The sequence below is a fragment of the Micromys minutus genome (assembly GCF_963924665.1).
Source record: "Micromys minutus genome assembly, chromosome: 1".
NCBI lineage: Eukaryota > Metazoa > Chordata > Mammalia > Rodentia > Muridae > Micromys > Micromys minutus.
The window spans coordinates 175,950,464-175,973,111 of NC_137969.1; the positions used below are offsets into that span (position 1 = coordinate 175,950,464).

Below are 22,648 nucleotides of genomic sequence, written 5' to 3' on the forward strand. Positions count from 1 at the left end.
CCTTTAAAATATTATATACAAATATACATATATATTTTATATTCATATTTATGTTTGTTCTTTTGAGCCCATGTTTCCTCTGCTCATAGACAAAGTGTATTCTTGAGGAAGAACTAGGCAGTGCATAGTCAAAAATTAACAAGACAAAACTACTATCTTCCTTATCTCACACTGTTTCTTTAAATACTCTTCTGATACTGATAAAATGTTGGGGTCCCTATTGGCATCTGCCTCTGGCATCTCAGGACTACCTTGAACACTGAGCACTGTAAACCTGTCCCCACAACATTGGGTGAATCAATGCAGGTGCCTATCCCATTAGGGTGCCTGGCCTTCCATATCCCACACCAGTTAGCAGCCATGGGTGTGGTATCCTTGCAAGCTCATTTGGAGGAGTGGATTGTTGTGAATGTCTATATTAAGAGCTTTCTTTAATATGCTAGGCATTTGCTCAAGGCCAGATAGAATGAACACACATGGTATGGAAGCAGAGTTTGAAGGGCTGCTTTTGTTAGAGCAATACAACTTTCACTTCTGTCTCTGAAGTAATTGAGTCTGGCAGTCCATAACTGCAGACTCTGACTTGGGACCATGTACTAGCAACCTCACTATGAAGCAAAAGACTCTTCTATGTGACCACCTTTACAGAGTGACCTCGGTCTTCTGTAACTCAATCTCAAAGACCATGCTGTATGAATCCCTCCTCACAGAAGCATCTTTCTAATTGTAAGATGTTCTGGGGTGTGGTTTTTTTCCAAACAGAGTGATGTATAAGGTCCCCAGCTGCACTCCGGGTCCCGATCATGTGTGAGGCAGAAGCTGGTGTGGTCATGAGGGAAGAGGATAAAGGTGCTGAGCGGTCTGCACTGAGGCCCCACAACTCCCCAGTCTCCTCTCAGGGTGCTGCTCTCCATATTGATTAGCCAATTATCCTTCTGTATCTTTCCCAGGGACAGGTCCCTGATGAGGGAAGCAAGCTGAAATGCAGACAGACTGTGAAAATCAGAATTAGCCAGCCAGTGTTCTGCTGTAGTCAGCAGAAAGAGCAATGAGTTCTGAGACCAGCACAGCACAGAGATGATGTGTTTAGTATGCAAGCCTCCACCTGAGGAAGGCTATGGTCACAGTTGGGAGAAAGGATATTGTGGATTTCATCTTCTTAAAATTAACCTTCCCAATATACACAAAAGCCTTTTGTGGGGATATTAAAAATGCAAGTGTGCTGAGGTAGATTGTACTATGACTTGAGAATAAGCCTTTAGCCTCCAGTAGGATCTTTCTAAGTGTCAGTCCATAATAAAGCAATCCTGCTCCATATCATCAAATTTCTGCTTAATTATAAAATAAATTTTATTAAATTTCATGAATGGTTGAGTATTCTAAGATAAATCAGAAAACGTGATAAAAATACAATGTCTCATATTTTTAAGATGTAAACACATTGGTAAAGTGCTGGAGGGTAGCCTTTTCTACAGTAATGAAAACAGGATGTCTCATGGCTTGTTGTAAAGACCACTGCAGAGAATCAGTGGATTTGTAGTGTCTTGTTCATTACATACCTGTGTGCTATGTGGTCACAGTGAAGCATGGTACCATGGAGATCTGAGCTCTGTCCATACCACTCATTTTAAGAAGGTCATCCGGCCTCTCGGGGCTCTTGTAAAATAGGATTTATTCCTTCATTCTTTCTCTGTCTTTCTCTGCAGCATAAAGCAGAAACAAGACACAAAAGAGCTTCACAAGTCTAAATTGTTTGCAACTATAACATTGCAGCCATAATCAAAAGTGACCATATGATAATTTCTCCTGCATTTCCTCAGTTCTGAACCACTCTAGACCTGTGGATATGCCTATCTGGAACACTGACCTAGTCACCCCTGCCCTGCCCTGCCCTGTCCTGCCCTGCCCTGCCCTGCCCTGCCCTGACCTGCCCTTCCCTTCTCTGCCCTGGGGAAAATTGCTACTCAAGACCATCCCCTTAGCTCCATGGGAGAGGGGAGTACTGAGTGTCAGGCAGTGACAAACAGTGGTCTCTGCTAAGGCTGCACCAGACAAGGTCTGAAAATGTCTGCCCATAGTCTCAAACATGGTGCATGCTTCCCTATACTGAGAGAGTAGTGGGCTAGCTGAAGCTTTTATGCTTGTGTTAGGGCTTTCTTTTCTTTTTTGCTTCAGCAAAGACTGAGTGAAGTAAGCAGTAACATGCATAGGCCTGGAAGAATGCAGAATTGATTATCACACACTGAAGTGGTAGCTTTGAGAGTTCATGCTCTATCAAACATGTCCAAAGCCAAGAACATGTTTAGATGCTGAAGGTTACTAAACCATATAGAGAAAACACCCTGTACTTCTTCAGGCTCCCTTAGAAGCGAGTCAGAATCTACCAGGGATGAGGAAGAGAAGACCCAGGATCCACTCCCCAAGCCTAACACATTAATGTAAGAAATCCACTTACCTCAGTGCTGCTCTGGAGACGGGGGGCCAGGATCCTTCCACCTACCCCATCACCAGGATGCACAGCCACACTGACCCTTGCTCTTTGAGCAAGCAGTCCTGAAGTTTGGCCAGTTGACCTGTAGAGGAGAGGGACAGATAGACAGAAGTGAGGAACAGGACCAGACAATGAGCAGCATTACTGAGAGAAACAAGCAGGCACAGAGACAGGGGTACAGAAATAGCAGAGGGAGAGACAGACACCAAGAGTGAAACACAAGAAACTGCCCAATGTCACTGTCATTTTAGAAAGCTCATAGATGGGAAGATATGACTATCCTATTATTTTTAAATCTTCAAATCTAGATAAGCCGAGCCCAAGTGTCATTAAGAAGTCCCTCAAAACTTTATAAATGAAATTTAATTCACGTTCAATTAATTTAGTTCCCTAATGAATGAAAATGTTAAGAAACTGAGTTCATAGATTTTAAGTTAAAAGTGGCTTGGTTCCTGGTATAAATTATTTTTCTTTCAATCTCCCTCCTTTCATTGTATTTGAAAATTTGTTTTACTTATAAAATGAACTACTAATAGATGGCTACAGTTGGTAGGAAGCTTGCCTAGGTTTTACGCCGCCCAGAGTCCAATGGCTACTACTACATGACAGGGAGAGGATGGCACAAGCTTGCAATCCTAGCACTCGGAAGGTAGAAGCAACAGTTAAAGCAACATATCGGTTGCTGGTTCCTATAGGAAGCCTTATTCCTCTATGCTGATCTACATCCCCAGAATTTGTGTGCCTGAAAGTGATGCAAGAATGCTGAGGGCTGAATCTTTTAGCCTCAGTGTCCTGCCAGGCTAGTGCCTGCCTTCCTTCCAAGGTTCATAGGCTCTTAAGAAGAAACTTGTCAGTCAGGGAGAAGTCAGAGAAAGCAGCCATTAGAAAGCTTGGGACTCAAACTACTATAATAACTCATAATACAGGATGTATAGCCAGTCTTGTAACCTTTAATTAAAGAACCAGAAGTTCTCCTTGGATAATTTCCCTCATCTGAAAGTCAGAGAATAGCATATGGACTGCAGAGAAGTATCAGAAACCGCTATGGGGGCCCTAGAAAACTGCCACCTCTTAGAGCAAAACTAGAGAGTGGAATTAGCTTGAGGTTCTGCACCCTCTGTTCCCAGTACTCATGAGACACAGCCACATTCCCAGAGTTCATAAGAAAGCATCTAGTGCTGGTGTCTTGACATGGCAGGTCCTGGCCACGTTCCCATTCTCTGTGCCTACATCTTCACATACTACATTGGCTGTAGGGTCTGGGCTTTTCTGGAGTCTTGGAAACCTGGCACTTACTGCTTCTCACCAATTCTAGCCTCTGCAAAAGTCTCCTTCCTCATGAGAACTTCCCCTTCCTCAGCTTCTTGTCTTCCCTATATTCCCAGCCAGCTTCCCTTTTCTTTATAGTATCAGCATGCTATACATTCATTTTCTAACTGTTCAACTTCTATGACTACAAAGATATCGTCTTTTTGTCTTACTGTTGGGTTCTAATGTAACGTAGATAAGTGTTAATGCAGGTCACCCCACCCAGCATCCCAGGACTGGCTTGTACAAAATGTGACAACCATAGCATTTGTCTTCAGTCTGGTGAGAAGGCTGGTAAGGTGCTCTTCCCAAGATCTCTATCTGTTTCTGTTTAATTAGGAATCTTAGAAATGCCAGTATTTAGTTGAGGTTAATAGATGGTTGCTACAACCCCACAGGTATCTCTATATCCTAGGTATGCATTATTCTGTCTGTACCTCAGTGTCCTGGGTCAGACTTTCTATGAGAGCTGTGTTTCAATGATCAACTTAGAGCTGGCACCTCAGTATCTTAGGAAGTTTAGAGAATATCTAAATTCGTACTTCCTTTCAGGAGAATATAAACTTTAAGACAATGTCAGGATCCAGGATAATTTCTGTGCAGGTGACTCAGTGGAAGAGGAGGGTGTCAGAAACAGGCTGTTACGAGCTGGTCTCTGTTCTCACAGCCCTGATTTGGTAGGCAATGCAAGACCATGTCAGACCTTGTTCAGGAGTGACAGAGGCATTGGCTATATCACAAGCTAGATTGATTTACAAGGTGAGATTGACAGCAAAGTGCACATAGGCATGGAGCAGACAAAATCAAATACTGAGTGTACTTGTCTGCAGATGAGGAGCTCAAGTTTTCAATGTACAGACATGGGTAGGATTAAGAATGAAGTCAGAACAACATGGCTTTCAGAAGAGAGGCTGGAAATTCACTTGGAGCAATTGTGTGTGATACATCAAAACCATGCCCCAGCAATTAGCAGCAGCAAAGCAAAGGCTCACTGGCAGGAGCTGCTGCAGAGCAGAAAATGGGCAGGAGCTATGGGAACTGAAGGTGCACCTGTGTTCCAAATCCTTCTGTCTGCTCCAGTGCAGCCCTCTCCGGATACCTCCTGCTTCCCCTTCAGGTGGAGATAAAGGAACTCCTGAGATTAAAGAAGGTAGTCCTTGGACACAGGGATCAGCCTGTATGGTAAGAACCTCAGTCTTCTCAGGCAAAAGTTTCAAAAGTAGGGCCCAGGAGAAGGTAACGTCTTCCCCTAAAGTGCAGTGTCAGATACAGGATGGCTTGTTGGTGTGAACCTCTGAAACCCTCAGAAGGAATCAAAAGGGAGCATCTAAACTTTTTCAACCTCTAAACTCACCTACTTACAGTTAATCTATGGGGAGGAATCACTACCAAAGTGTCCTACTTACATTAATTTTTAAGTCTCACCTAGCCCTATAAACTTCACTGATTATAGAAAATCACATGCAAGTATCAATCATTGATTTTCAACAACATTCAAGAGAGAAGGCATTTTATTACTATCTGCAAACAAAGCCCCAGTGTTTCTTTCCTCTCCGTGGTTCACTGCTTCAGATAGCTCCCCCTATCCTACAGCACTTGAACCTCTTCTACTTGGGACCTATTAAGTACATGTTCTCCTCCTGTTCAGATAGGGTTTTGGGAGTGAAGAGAAAGGGTTGGGTTTGAGATAATCCTGTCCTGAAATCCTCAGGATATCTACAAGTGTTGAAAAGTAACAGATATATTCTATAATAAAAAAAAATATGAAGATGGTATAGAAAAATCAGGTGGAAGTTAGAGGCACTTTGCCACTGAAGACATGCTGACAGCAAGTAGGGTGCCTGCCTTTCTCCAAATATGATGTGAGAACATTTCCAAGTTCTAACAGTAAAAAGAATTCTAATAGCTTGAAGTTAGACCTTAAGAACTCTGAACGCCCTGCATGAGCTGTGAATAGTAAATGCTTCTTATAATACTAGTAACAAAGGAAACAGCAACACTTAAGTAAAGTGTAATTATGAAACATGACACATGTTACTACAGTGGCTGCAGTTTGCACCATCTGGCTGTGATGGGTCCATGCCTCTCTGTCCCACTCCCACCATCCTTGTTGACCTAAAATGACTTTTGTATGTAAAGTGTCTGTTGGTGTTGTCTAGCTCAGCTGAATACTTGCTGATCCACTTGGAGCAGGGCACTAATAACTTGGGGATAAAAGAAGGTCTATATCCAGAATCATTTCAGTCCCCTGTTGCAGGAGCAAGAGGGTGGGTCCTATGCCCATGAACTCAAGTGTCCAGGGGCTCTGAAAACAGAAGCCTTTGTACTGAACATCAGTGGGCTAGAAGTCATCTTCTCTCCTACCATCCAAGGAGATGGTACACATGCAGCACAATGCGTCTGTGAAGGTGAGAGGGAGATGCATGTTGATTGTAGCCTGGTATTAAGGAGTGGAGGGTGTGTGACATGAGCTCCTGGGGTCATAATAAGTACAACCATGGACTGTCAAAGTCTGTCCTCTGTTAGCCTCTTTAAGTGAATTTCACCTTTCACCTACCCTCCTATCTCACTTGTTTACACCAGAGCTGTCTTAAACATCCACCCAGAATACAGGCCATATCTAATTTTCTAATTTTCTGTGATGGTTACTCTTTGTTTTCATTTTGGAATTTCCTAGGACACAGACTCTGGGTCTATGTTTGAGAAAATGTCCAGAGTTGTTTTAAGAAGGAGAGATGACCTACCCCAAATGGGGGGAGGGGTTACATCTCATAGGATAGAGTGTAGAATAAATTAATAAAAGAAACAAAAAGTCTAGGTGAGTGCAAGCTGTCCCTGTTCTTTGCTTCTTGAGTTGTGACGGGTCCTACCTGCACGCTTTCACTACTATGGATTCTGCCAACTTTCTCTTGCATAAGAGACCGCATCATCTTAATTACTAGTCAAAATAAATCCTTCTCCCTTAAACTTGATTCTGTAAAGTATTGGGTCACAACAATGAGAAAACTGGTACACCTTCCCAAACCCAAAGGGACCTAAACTGCATTAGTCAAGACACTGGTCAGTGGCAGGCCAGCTGAGCTAGCAACTCCAGCACAAGTCTCAAAATATGGTGATTGAAATATGGTGACTCATGCCAGCCAGTGAGGCATATCAAAGAGAGAGAAAGTCAGAAGAAAGATGCTGAGAATAACAGTAGTTACCCAATGGGGTGTACAGCAGAGCTCTGCCTCATCTGAGGAGAAAAATCTAGGTGTCTAGCTGCCTGTCTGCACTAAGCTCACTGTGTTCTTCTTCTAAGAAGACTGCAGTCTGGTTGCTATAGAAACAGGCAGTTCAGAAGACTGGTAAAGCAAACATGCACAGCATCCTGGTATGGTCTTTCAGTTCTGTCACCTGAATTCATGTGATTTGTTGCTTTCTCTTGTTGCCTTTCAGGAGTAGTAGCCACTAAAGAACCACCATTCTTGGGGTCTCTACAAAGATTAGGAAGGACAAATAGGAATTCTATCATCATAAGACTAGGCTTTGTGTTCTGAATTCTATTGGGTACACACACACACACACACACACACACTGCTGTTCACTGTCTATGTCTATGTGTGTATGTGTGATATGTATGTATGTGACTTGGTTAGTACTAAATATTTAAAAAGTTCTATCTCAGACATGCTTTTAAGAGACAAACTTCAGGACAAAGCCAGTGCACGGAGTTCCAGCCATTCTAGGAAAATCTTCCAGCTAAGTGATTCTGTCTGTTCTCTGTGTAGTATAAAAATATTTCTAGCAGTCAAACCCAGAGGAGGTGAGTTGTAGCAACAGCATTTATAAATCCCCCACAGGAAGAAACATCACCTGTGTAACAGCAGTTAACAATTAGGCTGGTGGCTGACTGGTGATCACACAGGTAGATCTGGGCTCAGCCACAAAAGCACCTCTACCTCTCTAGGCTCATTTTCTTCCTTTGTAAGTAGATCAACCTAAGCTTCTCTGATTTCCATTCCCATACTTTCCTGGGAACGCCTCAGCCTGGATAGGCAGAGAGGTGGCCCCTGTCTCAGCTTGGCCCTGGGACTCTGTGAGGTGACTACTCTCAAGCATAGTGCAACAGAGGGAACACCACATTCTCTCTTCTCTGCACACTGTAGTATCCATGTTCCTACTTTTTTTTTTAACTTTATTTTAAAAAACAAAGATAAAATTTTTTAAAACATTTTTGCATAAATGTATACAAATACAATTGTGTCAGTGCTTGGCTTCTTTTTTTTCTTTTTTTTTTACAATGAGCAAAAAGTACATGTAAAACAGGGTGTAACCTGGAATTTGTCAATGTGTTCTTGGTGTGTAAGGATTGAGCATGACTTTTTTTTTCTTTGTTTGTTTTCTTTTCTTTTCTTTTTTTCTTGAACTTCACACAGTCTGTGAGTTGTTTCTGGAGCAGTCCGAGCCTCTGGGGTTAGCATCCCACTATCAGTGACTGCATATTATGTCTGTTCTTTTGTGACTGGGTTATCTCACTCAGGATGATCTTCTCTAGATGCAGCCATTTTCTTAAGAATTTGGTTAAGTGTTTGTTTCTGGTGGCTGAGTAGTATTCCATTGTGTAAATGTACCACAATTTTTGTATCCATTCATCTACTGAAGGACATCTGGGTTCTTTCCAGCTTCTGGCTATTATAAATAGAGCTGCTATGAACATTGTGGTGCATGTATCTTTGTTGTATATTAAAGTGTCTCTGGGGTATATACCCAGAAGTGGAATAGCTGGGTCTTCAGGTAGTACTATGTCCAATTTTCTGAGGAATCACCAGACTGATTTCCAGAGTGGTTGTATCAGTTTACAACCCCACCAACAGTGGAGAAGGGTTCCTCTTTCTCCGAAACCTCGCCAGCATCTGCTGTCATCTGAGTTTTGGATCTTGGCCAATCTGACTGGTGTGAGGTGGAATCTCAGGGTTGTTTTGATTTGCATTTCCCTGATGGCTAAGGATGTCGAGCACTTCCTCAGATGTTTCTCAGCCATTCGATATTCCTCAACTGAGAACGTTTTGTTTAGCTCTGTACCACATTTTTTAATAGGGTTGTTAGATTCTCTGGTGTCTAGCTTTTTGAGTTCTTTGTATACCTTGGATATTAGGCCTCTATCTGATGTGGAGTTGGTAAATATCTTTTCCCATTCTGTTGGCTGCCGTTTTTTTTTTACTGAGAACATAAACATGTGCATTTATTTTCTGAAAAATGCTTTGTTCATCACAAATGCACCCACTGTCTTTGAGAGAACATTAACCACTAGAGGGAAACAAGTAATATTGACTCTTAAAAGTTTTGTGAGTTAGAATATTTGAACCTCATTTCTAGTCCCTGACTGGTACAGAAAATTCTAGACTGTTTGCCAAAACCCATAGTTATGATGGAGTCTTTTTTCAATGTTAGCCTCAGCAGAAAGAAAACAAGCTGGTAAATTATCTGAATATGGATAACCAGACATGGGATTCTAAATACTTACTATGACAAGGCTGAGACAGAACTTGTTTAGAATCAGTTTGCTAATGGCTTGGAGCCTGTTTTCCGCCATTAGTCCACATAATTAGGAGTTAACTTTAGGGGAGACCTTGAAACAGTTAAATACTGGTAACTCGAGGAATTCTATTAAATTGTAAGAATTTTGGCCCTAAATATTATTTTCTCAGCCATTTCCACATTTGCTGCTGTCATTCATGAGGCCTCAGATGACACAGAGTATTAGTAACTTGAAGAAAGGCCAAATCATGCGGCACGCTCTGTCTTCAGATGCATTCTCTATCGTCTGTTTCCAGATTCCCTCCTTGAATAGGCTAGTTTTTCCAGGCATCTGCTCTGGAAGAGAAAGTATCAGAAAACAACTACCACCCATGCCAGGCATTTGAAATACATGTAGTCTGTGTGCCTCACTCTGGTGTTTGTAGAATTTTAGAGGAGGGGACAGACAGATAATTATCCCTACCTTATAGATGAGTTCATTATGACTTTGTAAGGTCACTGTCCTCACACACTAAACAGTGTAAGAGTGACAGGGCCAGTTGCATAACCACCAATTTCGTAACTGCCTTCCAAACCCACCAGAGCATGTGCAGTGTTCTCCCAATGTACTTCCCTGTGGGAAGCAGGCCTGCTACACATATTGGAGAAAGCCTGGCTCTTTCCTGGTACTCAGACAGAGAAGGGACCAACCCTGTCTCACAGTTCCTCGGCTTCATGGGTCAGTATGGCTGGGATACTGAGCAAAGCAGCTTATCCATTTCTCTTTTCATCTTCTTGGGCAACGGTGATGTAGAGCAATAGTAAGGGGCTGAGATGAACTCCTTGGCTGTGCCATACAGAAAGCAGGGTGGGCAAAAACCAGAGATGAGTAACTGGAGAGTCAACAGCATTACACCTACTACATCTGCTGTAAAGGCTCACAAGGGTCTTGTCCTTTTCCAGAGCAGAATTCATTTTTAAGCTTAGAAATGCAACAGGGGTGAGACAAGATTTTCCCCCGATTATCCCAGTCAATGACTTCCTCCTCCTTGTGTGTGTCCATGTGGGTATATATGTGTGTACAGGTGCAAGTGTACACTAAATGTACATATGGCAGCCAGAATGCAGCATAAGGCATCTTCCTCTATAACTTTCCACCTTATTTTTAAAGACAGGGGCTCTCACTGAACTGAGCTCAGTAATTAGGCTAGGCTGGCTGGCTACCAAGCCCCAGGGATCCTTCCGTCTCCATTCCCTCGGTGCTGGGATTACGGGTATGTGCCACCACAGTTGGCTTCTACATGGGTGCTGGAGATCAAGTGCAGATCAAGTGCAGATCCTTATGTTTTCATGAACTACTTTACCAACTGAACTTCCACGTGGGGGAAAGAGAGGACTTCCCTAAACTGTCCTCAACTTTCACATAAGTACTGTGACACATGTACCTACACATACTCAAAGACACACAAATAAAATACGTCTAAATGTTTTAATTTTTCAACTTGTGGCACATACTCTCTACTTCCCTTCCGAATCATGGTTTACAAATTTATCTCATGGTTGATCCTCTATGGATAATGGTGACAGTTACCCAAGCCATCACTGTTGCTGCATATGGATAGAATAGCTTTGTAGTTCCCAAGGACAACCCAGTTACAGCCCACAAACATAACAAAAGTATATAAATCAAAAGAATATAAAAGTCACATTTCCAAAAACTCATGAGAACAAGATGCTCTTAACTCCCAAAAGCTGAGTTGCCAGCTGACAACAAAGTATGCATCTGTGATTAGCTTTCCCACATTTGTGATTATGTTTGCTAGCTCTGTTTTCTTTTCTTTTTTCCTATTCTTTGATGTGAATTTTACCCTCATAATAAGGAAAACGATGCAGGCAGAGTGTGGTGAAATGAAGAGGTTTGTGTCCAGAGAGACACAGAATCTGGTTCACACAGCAAGTGATGCCCTCTAACTAACACATGCTGCTGTCTGGAGAGTGGGTCAGATCCTAAATATTTGTTGACTCCAGGTGGGATGCTATTTTCAGTTATTGCTATATTGAGCTCCAAATCTCTTTTTGCTAACACGAACCTTTTCTGCATAAAATCCATAATGAAAGCACCATAGGTTCAGTATCTCAGCTTTAGTCAGCTGGTGTTTGCAACTAGTCAATAGGCCTCATTCCTCCAAATCATTATCAAACTCTGAACATTCTCTGGCATCTGAATCATGGAAACAAAGGACAGATGTGCAATGGCATCCATTAACCATCCAACCAAAGGGGAATGAGTTTGAAAACTCCTTTATTATTATCTATGTTTCGCAATGCAGATGACAGCAATTGTGTAGAGCTGTGAATAGAGATTCAAATCCCAACTGCTCCCTGAGTGAAAGCCAAACGGGTTTCTGATGAAATAGAGAATTTACGTCATGCTTAACATGGACTTTTTAAAAAACACTTTAAGTATTTTGATGTTGAGTGTATCTTATTCAAGTTTCTTCAAGCTGATGAGATGGGTGAATATATTATTACTACAGGACAAATTAAATGATAGACAAATTAAATGCATGCCACAGTGAATCAGCCCCTTCTGACCCAGGGACATGTGGCCACTGTTAATGCCCAACTTGTCCAAAGAGAAGACAGGCAGCCTTTGAGTTCTTCCTTTCTCATGTCACTATAGAGCTCCTGTCACTTCACTGACTGGAAGCTATCACATTCAAATCCAGTGTTCTTATGACAGAGTGTCCTCCCTTTGTGAATTCAGAAATCTGGGGTTGTCTTTTGTGATGTGTAAATATGACTGGAAATAAGTCACTTAAAGGGGTTACAGAGAACCTCTAGAATTAGCAAAAAGGAAAGTTCAAGAACTTTTAGAAAGCTCAGTGATGGGATGGCTATGATTGGTACACCAACTGTTGGCTGAGAATAAAGCCAATGCAGGTGGTAAATTAGAATATTAAAAATAATGATGTATATTTTATATTATGTTTATCATATTTAGTGGCTAACTTTAAGATTAACTAAAGGAGTTTAGCTCTCCATAGATATCTTAAAAAGCCTCCTGCTCTTTAACATGATTTTTTATGTCTACATTTTTCTATCCAGCAGCAGATGTCTTATAGGTTCTTCTAGGACAAGCAGGGTTTGACTTTCTGTGAGCTTGCTGTCCACAGTGTACCAATAGACTTCACAGTCTAGCCACGTCTCTCTTTTCCTTTTTGTCTTCTCTATTTCTTTGCAGAAGACCATCAAATGAGTTGTACTCGAATAATGCAGGACACAGAAAAGGATGATAACAACAATGATGAGTATGATAACTATGATGAGCTGGTAGCTAAGTCGCTATTAAATCTTGGCAAAATTGCTGAGGACGCAGCGTACCGGGCCAGGACTGAGTCAGAAATGAACAGCAATACCTCCAATAGTCTGGAGGACGATAGTGACAAAAATGAAAACCCCAGCCGAAAAACTGAACTGAGTCTAGACTTAGACAGTGATGTTGTCAGAGAGACAGTGGACTCCCTTAAGCTGTTGGCACAAGGACATGGTGTTGTGCTATCAGAGAATATCAGTGACAGAAGTTATGCTGAGGGGATGTCACAGCAGGACAGTAGAAATATGAACTATGTCATGCTAGGGAAGCCCATGAACAATGGACTCATGGAGAAGATGGTGGAGGAGAGTGATGAGGAAGTGTGTCTAAGCAGTCTAGAGTGCCTGAGGAACCAGTGTTTTGACCTGGCCAGGAAACTCAGCGAGACCAACCAGCAGGACAGGAGTCAGCCACCCAACATGAGTGTGCGCCAACATGTCCGGCAGGAGGACGACTTTCCTGGGAGGACGCCAGACAGGAGCTACTCGGATATGATGAACCTTATGCGGCTGGAAGAGCAGCTAAGCCCCAGATCTAGAACGTTCTCCAGCTGTGCCAAGGAGGATGGGTGTCATGAGAGGGATGATGACACCACCTCAGTGAACTCAGACAGGTCTGAGGAAGTATTTGACATGACCAAGGGCAACCTGACTCTGCTAGAGAAAGCCATTGCCTTGGAGACAGAGAGAGCCAAGGCCATGCGGGAGAAGATGGCCATGGATGCTGGGAGAAGGGATAACCTGAGAGCCTATGAGGACCAGTCTCCAAGACAGCTGGCTGGGGAAGACAGAAAATCCAAATCCAGTGACAGCCATGTCAAAAAGCCATACTATGGTAAAGGTAATATTTCTACCTAACGTAAGTTGCTTTAGGCAAATGTGAGCTAAGTGAGAGATGTTGATGATAGTCTGTTAGACTGTAAATCTCTATAAATCGTACATTCAATGCACATTTTTAGAGCTTGTTTAAGAACTCCATCATGTGATGATTTGTCTATAGAACAAATAAAATATTTGTCAGAGAGATACAGAAAACGAGTAAACATGTTGTCAGTAGTGCAGATACATGAGATACCAGTGGAAACAATATCTGTGTAGAAGTCAGGGCTAGTGCATATACAAGAGACCATTAGGGCCAAGCCATGCTGTTACAAAGGAACCATGATCTATGCTGAATGGTGGCAAGGGTTTAGGTAACAACCAGTCAATCAGGGATGAGGCACTTTCTTCATAAATTGGATTGAATTGATGGCTTCATGATTTATAAAATTATCACCCAGTGACAGTTATTGATGAAACTGCCTCCACAGAAAATACCCAAAGGGAATTGAACAGCAACAAGATGACCGATGGTGTGAGATAAGGACAGTGACTGCACATTAATTATCCATGAAAGTTAGCTAAGGAAACCACTTGCCATGCAAGACACGAAGAGGCCATAGCTGAAACCAATAGCAATTTCTCTAGAATACCCATTCCCTTTACTAGCTCTGTTGCATTGTGGAAACAATTGTTACTCTCTTCTCAAAAACTATGTGTTTTTTTTTTTAAATCTCAAAACTATACAATATGATAGTTTAGCTGAATTTTATTTTATTTCATAAAATATGTGAACACATATTTGCATCTATCTATATATTTGGCTTAGCTAACCAGACAGAACAGTGTTCATAGTAGCGTCTGCAACTGGAACAGACCTTGTTTCAGCTTCACATAGAAAGCACGTTCATATGGTTGAGTCTTCACAAGACTCAGAACTGAGAAAGATCTATCAGAACTATCTCAAAAAAGAAATTGGTAGTTCCTTAAGTCTTTTCTGTATTATCACCAAAAACGTTCCTTTTTCTGATTTTCATTTTATGATGTACATTATGAATACTCGGTTTCCTTACTATGGATCTGATCATGAGATTCAGGAATTTAGTTTGAAAATCAGTTGCTGAACCGAGCTTGACCAATCAGAAAAACTACATCTTCCCTGTCATGACACAGGTGTGTACTCTCCTCTCAAGGTGTGCTCATAGCTCCATGACCTGTTAAACATTGTTATCACTAAGGTGGCAGTAGCCTGAGCCAGAGCTCCCATGGTTAATGCCCAACTAGTGCCTGGATGTGGTCTTTCCAGTCACCTCAGAGACAAGCACAGACCGCCAGAGGAGTGCTTCCAAGGGCAGCATGGAGCTGCAGGCTCCCCTTGAAACACCATGAAATATGGCACGTGTGTTTTAAACAATGACACTAGCATTTGGATAAGATGTGGTGTCTTGATCAATTACAGGATTTTAGTTCTATTTGTGAGAATGAAAAAATTCAAACAATTTTAGAAAGAAATCCATGCCTTGCCATATGAGTGCTGTTGTTCAGATATATTCTAGGCTCACGTTTCAGACTTCTAAGCAGTAGTTTCCGAGACCTCGCTCTGGTGTTGAGAATGAAAGTGAGTAACCATGTTGGTGGAGGCAAACAAGGTACCAGAGAGTGAGCATCCCCATGGCTTCTCTAGCTCCGAGTCCTCCAAGCACAGGACACTTTGCTTTGTTGTCATTTTGCTTTACTTTTATGCAAAAACATGGAAAAGGCCCTGACTGCTTTCCTTTAATGAGAATGGGGCAGTGAATGCTAAGGTCCATTTTTTGTCATGAGAAGGGGAAGGTTAGGAGCCTGAATTTTCTCTCGAGATGGAAGGCACTAGTCACCACATCTCAACTTTCTCAGGTTTACTCTGACCAAAGTTTCTGGTGTTTTCCATCAACATTTTCCAACTTTCTTTGTCTCTATCTATAGTTACATTCGGAGCCAAGTAGATGAAGCCAAGGAAACACACGTGCACATCTATACACAGACACATATCAAAAAACAAACCACAAAAGGAGCAAACAGACTAAAGCCGGCTTTAAAAAATAGCTAAATTTATGGGACCATATCTTACCAACATGCCTGAAGCTGCCCATCAGCAGCTGTGTTGTGGTTTCTTTGTTGCCTCTTTAAAGACAACACGTGGATCTACCCCCATTCCACACATCTTGACTGAAAATACTTCATTAAAACACTAGTATGTAACATTTCAAAATACTAAGTTAGTGTGAAAGGAGCTCTTTTGCCTTCCACACAACTCCCTGCCTCTCCCTACAGGGCAGAAGGGAAATAAGTAAGCTGAACTCAGCACACTTGTTTTTCTGTTAAGTGATGGCATGGTTTGCTTTGTGTTTTCCTGCTTGTTTGAACATTGACTTGAGATTGCAAAAGACAAGGAATCAAAGGAGATTGATGGTGGAGGCAATGGTGGCCCCATCTCAGCAGCGAGCCCAGAGCAGACTATGCTCCTAGTCTCTATAACCTCAGAGAGTTTTAAGACATTTTTTTAAATATAAAAGTCACTTAATTTCAAAACTGTTTCAACATCTTTGAAATCATGTTATTTGTAAGAAATAACTGGGTCATATAAAGCAGTTACTTTGTGATTAAATTGAATAATAATGATTGTAAGCTGTTTTTTTTTTAATCCTGTACAAGTCTTTTGTATCTAGTTAAAAGTTTCTTAAACTTAGTACTTTATATTATCACTGCTGTCCTTTGAAACTGTTACTGTGTGCTTACTATTTTATAATGACATGGATTTACTTTTATCAGCATAATGGAATTACTCAAAGGGCAACAAAATACTAGGCTTTACTTTGTATCTGTAAGGTTTTAAAGGGTGGAATGGAACACTAAGACTCACTCTTGGGTTTGTTGGCAGAGGCCATGAGGCCAGGGTAGAGGCAGGACAGCAGCTAGCAATGCCAAGGGCATGTTTTGTTCCACACCAGTGCTGGCTGTAGAGATTATAGCACCTGAGAGAAGCAGTATGTATGACATGTTAGCAGAAAAGGAAAGGGGGATGTCCAACATAATAGCATTTGTAAGATCCCAGGAGTCCTTTTCTATTTTATATTCTCATACGTGACAGAAACAAGTCTGTAAGAGTTCAAACATTCCAAAATCAGGCCAGGTACCAGTGGTTCACGCTTGTTATCCTAACACTTAGGAGACTGAGGCAGAAGTATCATCATGAGTTTAAAGCCAACATGAGTTATATAGTTGAGATCCAGGCCAGAATGACTTTCCAACTCAAAAGGCCAAAACAAATAAAAATCAAACTCAAAATATTCTCTTATGTATAAACAAATTCTTAACCAAAAGTAAAGCATACATTTTTCTACCAAGTATAATTGGCCTAATTAATGAGATATTCATATAAAAGAATGAAACTATTAAAGAAATCTTAGCTCTAGCCTTTACTGAACCAACACATAATGACTACTTTTGGTAATCTAAGCAACTGGTTTTCAAATACTTGTTCCAAAACAGTGTGTCACAATGTACTACTTATTATTCAGGCTGAGCTGACCTTAGAAATACTTTCTAGAACTGTTGTAATGCATGAGGGTGAACTGGTTGATCTGGGTATAGAAAACCTCTATTAGGATATCGTTACATCTCTGGCATCCAGCATTCAATTCTGGACCAAACGTCTGCTCTGATTGGCTCTTGGCTGGCGCTGCAGAGAAGCTGGCAGCGCTCTAGATCAGCCCGACCTCCTACTTTGTGTATGCATGCACAGCATTACACGAGCCTTCCTCTGGTTCCAAGTACAGACGAAGAAATCAAAACAAATGGTTGCTCCAGCGGCTTCTGAAGCGTTTTTTGATTGCCCATCACCCTGCCAGGTGGGATCGCCACCCTTTCCGTCATTTGCTTACAGTGCCTTCTGAGAGTTCAGTTGATTTTCCAAAAATGGGCTGAATTGCTATGCTAAGAAACAGTGTTGCTTAACCACAGAGAGAAAAATCTGCAGGAAAATTCTGTAGTTTGTGGCATATTGAGACCAGAGCACTCCAAAGTGGGAATCAGGAGATGGGTTTTGAACAGCACCTTGCTCTGGTTGAACTGTATGGAACAAATGCTGAATGAAAACAATATGGAATTTTGTTCTCTAAGAAGGTCACTGTCTCATCACTATATACATTGATTTCTTTGAGCAACACAGCTTATCATGTAACACACGGGAAACCAATTAATCAAAGAGTTAAGGTTAGAGATAGGTGCCTTTATTTTCCTTTTGGATAAAAACCAAAATTATCATTCCTGAATACACTGTAAGAGGTTGAAAATATCACCCACACCCAAAAAGCTATGAAGCAAAAGCCTGATGTCCCAGCCTGTCCCTGACACCTGCCTAATTTCTCTATTTAGCAAAGGTCTCTTCAGGTTGCTGGATAACCGCATGAGTCTGCAGTTGGTAAACGTTCATTGTCTTGACACCTGTTGTCGCTTTTAGATCCCTCAAGAACAGAAAAGAGAGAGAGCAAGTGTCCAACCCCCGGGTGTGATGGAACCGGCCACGTAACTGGGCTTTACCCGCATCACCGCAGTCTGTCTGGATGCCCGCACAAAGATAGGGTCCCTCCAGAAAGTAAGTCGTGTCTCGCCGCTCCCGGGGGTGTGCAAGCACTCTGGCTCTGTCAATCATCCCTTCCCCAACCTCATCTTCATGACACCTCAGTGCAGCTATCACTGACCAGATTCTTCTTCAGCCTAGAGGGCAGCTCAGGAAGCTTCCTCCTATCTCCTGGATATTCTGAAGAGTGGCTCACCTTGAAGCTGACTCCCTGAAATAGGCTTCCAGGCCTACCTGGGCTCTGCTCCTAGTGTCAGTTTTATTTATTGTTTTCCCCAGCAGGTCATTTCTCTACTTGAACTCACACATTACAGAACTGTACTAGCCAGCCTCTAAGACAACCTATCCATGCTGGTCTTCTAGAAATCCCAGGAAAAGTAGGCCTTGGGGTTTCTGCCCAAATTTCTGAACTACTGCATTCTGTCCAAGCAGCGTTGAGAACACTTTTGTTACAGTCACTGCAGTCTGTTTTACATTGCAGGTGCATTTGCACACTAAAGATGTTAAATGAGCAGGTTTGGAGCTGGTGGGGTTTTCTTTTACACCTCTCTACATCCTTCTAGTAGATAGTTTTCAAGACTAGAAAATCAATCTGTGAAAAGTGTTTCTTTTAGATTTAAAATGATATATATCCTTTTGTGTTTACCTTTTTCTTGACAAGAACTATGATGCATGTGTAAAATCAATGAGAATCAGCTGTCTGAGGTCCACACTGAGGTTCAGGGATAAATGAGATGATAGACGCCTAGGATGAACCTACAGCATGCAGTGTCCTCCTTTAGATTCCCATGGGGGGGGTGGTTCATGGTGTGGCTAGATGACCAGCTGAATCACAAGCATTTTGAGAAAGTTACCATGGGCACCCCTAAGACCCTTGTGGAGCAAACCTGCCAGGGGTCAGGCAGCTCTTGCAACATTAGAAACAGGGAAAGCTGCATACTCTCTGGTAAAATATGTTCACATGCTATTGTGGCTCCAGGTTCCCAATGCCTAATAAAATGCATATGTTTCCTGTGAATGTCTTGAGAATGGTTATGAAAAGTTGTGAAAATAAACAAATCCAGGTATGTCTACAATCCCGTGTGTTACATGACAGGGAGACGCATGGTTGACGACAGCGGCTTCCACATGTGAGCACTGTGGTGGGTGCTTGGCTGGCAAATGCAAGCACTGACCCATTCAATGGCATAAACTCCTCAGGGAGCACTGACCTGTTTACCAGATGAAGAACATGACAATCTGACTCCATCTCCTTTCTCTTTCAAGGGAAGCACGCTGGCTGGTGATAGGTGGCTCAGTACTTTAAAGATCATCTGAGCAGGATTGAACGATTCTGAACTCAGCTGTAAATTCCCAAACCCATCATCAATCTAAACCCTGGGCCTGGTGTCTCATCATTTCAGCTCTAACCTGCTTCTTGGCATCAGCCATGTTGCAGGTTCTCAGTACAAAATAAGGCACCAAGGCTGAGAGCTAATGCTTTAGGAGGAAAGGTTTCTTTATGGGATTTTCTTTTCTCCAGGGCATAGGTTTTTGCCTTCAAGATCAATCCTTTTCAATGGATAAGAATTCTCCCTGACTCTGTATTTTCACAGGAAATATCTAGATGTGGTTCAAGCACAGGTTTTGCTCTATTGAGTGAGAAACTGAATAGGCCTGCCCTGGTTGGCCACATGTAGACCCATCTTAGCAGGTAGTAAGTGTGGCTCAGGTATGACCTGGTGTTATAAACTCACTGTCTGAAGAAAAGCATTTCTAAAGGCAGGCAGGGTGTATTCCTGTAATCCCAGAACTTGGGAAGTAGAAGTAGGAGGGCTGAGTTTGACACAGCCTGGTCTATATGAGACTCTGTCTCATAAAGGGTACACCGGGCATGGAGGTACAGAGGAACTCTAACTACTCTCCCATGAGTATTTCTTTTTAATACTGCAAAGTGTAAAGGTAAAAGCTAAGGAGAATACACTATGGTAGCTTTGTTTGTTTTCCTGAGCTGGCTTCCCATCCATTTTCACCCAGATGGATTCAATGGAGGGCTCTGCCACTATAATATACTGACTAGATGACAAAGGGCAGTTCTGTGCATAAAGAGACCCTGGCTGAGCCAGACAGTGTCTGTCAACACCCCACAATACAGGCTTAGACCATGCTACCTAGTATGGGAGGATACCAACAAGTAGGTGTAGTGGGTGGCACCCTGGGTAGCACCTTTTGAGCACTAATGAAAGCAGGAATGCGTTGCCAGGGAAAGACATGAAGTGGGAGTAAAAGGAAGGAGTCCAAACATAGGTTTGTGTGGAAATGTGAGGTAAAGAAGAAAAGATGGGGGCAGCAAATCAGGTAAAATAGCATTCTTCAAAAGCCCCGGGTATGAAGGCCATGACTGAGGTTCAGAAGGAGCCTGAGAGGAAGGGTTAGAGGTCACTAGGCTTCCTGTTTGAAAGTCTTCTATAGGTGCTTCAGAGAAAGACTGGGAAAAGTAGTGAGGGCTTATACTCCAAACTGAAGAAGAGAAATAGTTTGAGATAGTTCACACAGGCAACCTGTAAACTGAGGAAGCAGATGCCATTCCAGGTGTGGACTGAACATAGATATTTGTGTTCCCACTTAGCAGGACACAAGACACTAAAACTCTACCACACAGCCAAGCCTGAAAACTGTTTGCTCTCCCCAGGGAGAATTTTATAATAGAAATATTTAGCATAAAGAGAAAGAAAGCATGTGTTAAGGTAAAGAGGAATGTGTGCCATTCTAACAGGGTCATGGGCTAGTGAGACTGCAGAGTTCAAAGAGAAGGGCATATCTTCCACTGAGCTCGGGATTCCACTAAAAGGGGGTCTCCTTGCCCCCTCCATGCCCCCACAGGAAATGAGCTGAATGCTAACATTTCCACTTTGATCCATATTTACTAAACTTTGGCCATATCTAAAGAGGAGACAGGAACTATGAAAGCTTAAGAACAAAGCAGTTTTAAATTTCATCAATAGTAAAGACACCAAACATTGACAGGTGCAACAGCAAGGGCATGTGGAAGAGACTGCTCCAGAGAAAAGCCACAGGCGGTAGTGACAGGTGTGGGCAAATGTGGCTGAGCAGACCTCACAGGACCATTTGACCGCAGACAGTTAGGACTGGGGTTTGGAGACTTCTAGCTCAGACGGACAGAGAATGTGGCCAGCAGGGTCCTTTGGAGTCTGTTGTCTTAACTTCCCCAGCACTCTTAACCCCACAAGCCTCAGCAGACAGAGGATGGAGCAATAAGGACCAGCCTCCCTGGATGCCAGCAGGCAGTGTGTCCTCCTGCCCTGGGGACCAGCTCTCTCATCTTCTTATTCATTAATTTCACGTGGTAAAAATGCAGTGATCTTACTATTCCTGTTCATTCTACCGGAAGCACAAAAAGTTGCTAATTTCCTAAGTAAATGTGGTTTATTTAAAAATGAGATTTAAGCTCACTCACATCAGACTTTCACAATCCCATGTGTTCCCAAAGCACAGGCATGTTTTTTAAAATGCCCAGGCTATGTGCTGTTACATGGCTGATCAGCATCCAGTGCTTATCTATGGGATACACTAGGGTAGCCCTTGCTTCTGTCCCACATGGGACTGTTCAGTTATGGCGCTCTCTGAACCCCATGGCTCCCTGCCAGTGCACCCCGCTTTGCATGCCTGAGTACAGTCATACAACCTTCTTTCTCTTCCCACATATGTTTCCTGGCCATGCACATCACAGACGTTTGTAGTTTGTTGTAAACGAATCTAGCCTGTTGAAACAATTGTATATTGTATTCTCATCACTTCTCTCTTTTAATGCTGGGCTATTTTTTTTTGCCTCTCCTTTGTCAAGTTCTTGCCATGCATGAAAATGTTCTCAAGTGTCCCACTCCAGGCTGCACGGGGCGAGGGCATGTGAATAGCAACAGGAACTCACACAGAAGGTAAGCCAAACTCTGCTGGGGTCTGTGCTAGAGGAAGCCACCACAGCTCTGCCCCATGGTAGCTCTTACTGCTGTGCATCCCTCCTTTCCAAAGGAGACTGGTGGGCCTCACACATTTCTCCTAAAGAGTCAGTCACAGAACGTACAGGAATGTCAAAGGCTTTGTTGCCCGTTTTTGAAGACTTAATTTCTTCAGTTATGTTGCCTCCTCCAGTATAATAGAGCACTCTCACAAAGTCCCCTAGTCAGGTACAGCAACTAAGATGGAACCAATAGTCACTTAAAATAAAAGTGAGCAGAAGGAATCAAGCAAGGTTCTCTCACCTTCCCTCATAGGAGAGGCTGTCTGCCACTTCCCATGCAGAATGGTGAACACAGGAGAGCTAATACGTATGACTAACTTGACTGCTCCTGAATTCGATGAATACCCTGACCAGCAGCATGGACATCATTAAAATATGAGCAGATGTCCAAACGCACCTGGAAAGGGCACACCAGTGAGGGTGCTGCTCCAGGTCAATGGCTTTAACTCAATTACTGCTGAAAAGATACATCATCAGAATCGTACTCTCCATGGTGTTCCAGCTTTCTTCCCCATCC

The 22,648-nt window shown here is 42.5% G+C and overlaps 1 protein-coding gene across 9 annotated transcripts in view; it reads left to right on the forward strand.

The window, feature by feature from the left end:
• The window catches only part of MYT1L (myelin transcription factor 1 like), a gene marked incomplete at both ends in the record, with an annotated part of 130,621 nt that overhangs the window by 27,927 nt on the left and 80,046 nt on the right, over window positions 1-22,648 (forward strand). For 4 of the 9 annotated variants that reach the window (XM_080922390.1, XM_080922391.1, XM_080922387.1 and 1 more), the window contains 3 exons: window positions 12,543-13,508; window positions 17,994-18,128; window positions 21,958-22,048. In XM_080922390.1, the coding sequence (XP_080778516.1) occupies window positions 12,543-13,508; window positions 17,994-18,128; window positions 21,958-22,048 (1,192 nt within the window). Of the gene's footprint in view, window positions 1-12,542; window positions 13,515-17,993; window positions 18,129-21,957; window positions 22,049-22,648 lie in introns of all 9 variants that reach the window. The other 5 variants (XM_080922385.1, XM_080922386.1, XM_080922392.1 and 2 more) reach the window with 3 other exon arrangements.